The sequence below is a fragment of the Limulus polyphemus genome, unplaced genomic scaffold, assembly GCF_000517525.1.
Source record: "Limulus polyphemus unplaced genomic scaffold, Limulus_polyphemus-2.1.2 Scaffold1445, whole genome shotgun sequence".
Taxonomy (NCBI): domain Eukaryota; kingdom Metazoa; phylum Arthropoda; class Merostomata; order Xiphosura; family Limulidae; genus Limulus; species Limulus polyphemus.
Genome location: NW_013667055.1, coordinates 93,283 through 96,442, shown reverse-complemented (window position 1 = coordinate 96,442; position 3,160 = coordinate 93,283). Strand labels below are relative to the sequence as shown.

Below are 3,160 nucleotides of genomic sequence, written 5' to 3'. Positions count from 1 at the left end.
TGATGGCACACGACGAGACACACATTCCGCATGTAATGCTGTTTGAATACAAGAAGGGAAACATCACCTCTGTAGCCATAAGGAATATGAAAGAAGTTTATGGAAATGTTTTGAACGTTCATAAGTGTCAACGATGGTTCAGCAAATTTCGTTCAGGTGACTTTAGCCATAAAAACTGTGATGGCAGGGGCCGACATGTTGTAATTGATATTGATATTCTGAAGACGCTTGTTGAGTCTAGCCCAAGGCAACATTCGTGAAATAGCCCTAAAATTGCATGTCTCTCATGGAATATGGAAAAACTGCATAAAGAATGTGTTTGTGTGCCTCACGAACTCTCCAATGATCATCGTTTCCAATGTGTGAACGTCTCTTCTGGTGTGTAATGCGTGTGAACCATTTTTGGACAGAATTGTCACAGGTGATGAAAAATGGATTCTCTGTGCAAATATTAAACTCCAAAAACAATGGCTCAGCCCTAGACAAAATCACTTCCGACCCCGAACCTGGAATCCATCCGCAGAAAGTGATGCTTTGCATTTGGTAGGACATCAAACAAGTAATTCATTTCGAACTCCTCAATCCACAGCGAGCTATCAATGCAGAGATCTTTGTCAGCAACTGGAACGTTTAAATCAAGCCCTTCATCAGAAATACCCTTCACTCGTCAATCGGAAAGGTATTCTTCTCCACGACAATGCACGTCTACATTGGCACGTTTGACGCAACACAAGAGTATGTAGTTGGGTTGGGAAGTTCTCCCCAACCCACCATATTCTCCAGATATGGCACCATCAAATTACCATCTTTTTCGTTCGCTGCAACACCATCTTGAAGGGAAAACGTGTGCAAATGTGGAAGGTGTTAAAGAGGACATCGACATGTTTTTTGCTTCAAAACCAAGTGATTTCTGTGATCAGGACATTAACAACTTGATTGTAAGATGGAAAAGCATCATCGATAAGAATGGAGACTATTTCATTTAATAGATGTTTTGTTTTGATATGTTGTTCGGGTTTTTTCATCTAAAAAAAAAGCGGCATGAATTTCTTGACGACCTAATATATTGTTAATATCATATCATTTGTGTCAGTTTCTCTAATTGTGGATTACATTGGGGGCCAGTGAAACTGCAATGGTTCCTCTCAGACAAAACGAGTACCCCAGAAAACTGAACAGATGTTAAGGGGGTATTTACAAAAACCACACCTTCCAACTTCATCCCAATTCACTGCATGCGCATACATTCGACTCCACCAGATGCTAGGATTATGTCGATTAATAGGGGGGGGGGGGGACATCATACAAATTCCAGGTTGTGAAATAAGATACCACGCATGCATACACAGTTGCCAGGATAGGCCCACTGAAAATTTTAAGAAAAGTAGACCACTATATGATGTATTGTTTGATAATTTAAAAACTAGTGTTTTTAAACTCAGACTTCAATAACATGAATTAAACTATTTTATGTTATATAACCAACGCTTTAAACAAAAAACAAACCTCTTTAATCAACGAAGAGTCTCAATTAAGAAATCAACAAATATTTTTTCAGTTTTGTTGTTTATACATTTCATTTTATATTTTCAGTTCACAGACTAACAACAATATTAGGTTATACTCTTGTTGCTAAGCGACATAACATAAAAGCCATTGTTGGAACGTAGATTAACCAAAACGCACTGTCTTTTCTATATATTAGAAGTTATTAATCTAACTGATTTTTACCAGTAATTATTCTACGAATACGCCACGAGTTCATTTCATGAATGGTGTTAATTTTGATTGGCTCACAAAGGAATTTACCGACGTTTGACTGCCTCTACTGCACTTTTCTGCCTTTTTGTTGGTCAAACTTGAATTTGCAAAATTTATTTATTTCAGGTAGCTACGAAATGTAAAGCTAGGGTATACTAAGGGGTGGGGGTGGTAGTCCTCGCCCCGTCATTTTTGACGGGCTATACTCTAGGTATTTATATTAAGCTAGAACTAGTTTTAACAAATCAATATCTGCAAAAGTAAAAATATCATCCTTACAGATTTATAAAAGATGGGTGTTCTGTGCAAGTCTCAGTGAAGTGAAGCAAAATGCTTAATATAAAACACCTACGAGTAACAAAGATATAATTAGAAATGAGAAAGACGACAATAACTATGAAATTTCAGATACTGCATGTGAAATTATAAACGTCACTGATAACGTACTTCCCTTTGCCAGCTATTATCCATTTCTCTGCTGTCAACTTCCGTTCTTCCATTGTCAGGGATGGGCCTTCTCCTGTTGTACCATTAACTAGAAGCAGCATCAAAAATAAGCATTGATTTATACACAATTTAATACAAAATACTTATACTTTCTCTTAAACCATGTACATTCTTTTTTTAATGATATATACAGTTTGTTTTTAGTTAAATACAAAGCTACAAAAAGGGTTATCTATGCTCTGCTCACCACGGGTATCGAAACCTGGTTTCCAGCGTTGCAAGTCCGCAGATATACTGCTGTACCACTGGGGGGCATATACAATTGAATACATAATTTAGCAGTAATATTATTATGGATACCTTATAAACATTTTGTTATCATTATGTGTTTTTAAAGTCCGTTAATAACATAATGCACTTCAATTCTAACAGTCGTTTTCGAGTTTGATTTTGAATTTAAATCAATTTATTCGATAAATGAATATTCTGATTCTTCGATGTCATATCTATTTTGTCGGAAACAATAAGAAAAAAATATTCCTACAACTTTGTTTTTTAACTCGACTTAAACATAGAATATATACTGTTAACTTTCACAGTATTACATGCATATTTCATCGCATCCAGTGACAGCTATAAGCAAAAACAAGATAAGAGAATGAGTGCTTCACGCTAGAGAGTTACAGATAGTATTTAAAATTAAATAGTGTTTATTGTTATAATACTCACGTTGCTTGTTCATCAAAAACAAAAACATGAAATCTACTGCCCATTTTAAATACTATGAACTACCTAATGTGCCTGTTTCATATCCGTGTAATTTTATATTCCAGAATTTACCTTATTTTTTTTGGTGTGCCCGGCATGGCCAGGTGGATAAGGCGCTCGACTCACAATCTGAAGGTCGCGGGTTCGAATCCGCATCCCACCAAACATGCTCGCCCTTTCAGCC

General features: G+C 36.3%; 1 protein-coding gene across 1 annotated transcript in view; it reads right to left on the bottom strand.

The window, feature by feature from the left end:
* LOC106463608 (N-acetylneuraminate lyase-like) overlaps nt 1-3,160 on the bottom strand; it is a 22,205-nt gene that overhangs the window by 16,676 nt on the left and 2,369 nt on the right. Inside the window, exon 4 of the mRNA XM_022391143.1 lies at nt 2,209-2,296. Coding sequence (XP_022246851.1) covers nt 2,209-2,296 — 88 coding nt within the window. The remainder of the gene's footprint in view (nt 1-2,208; nt 2,297-3,160) is intronic.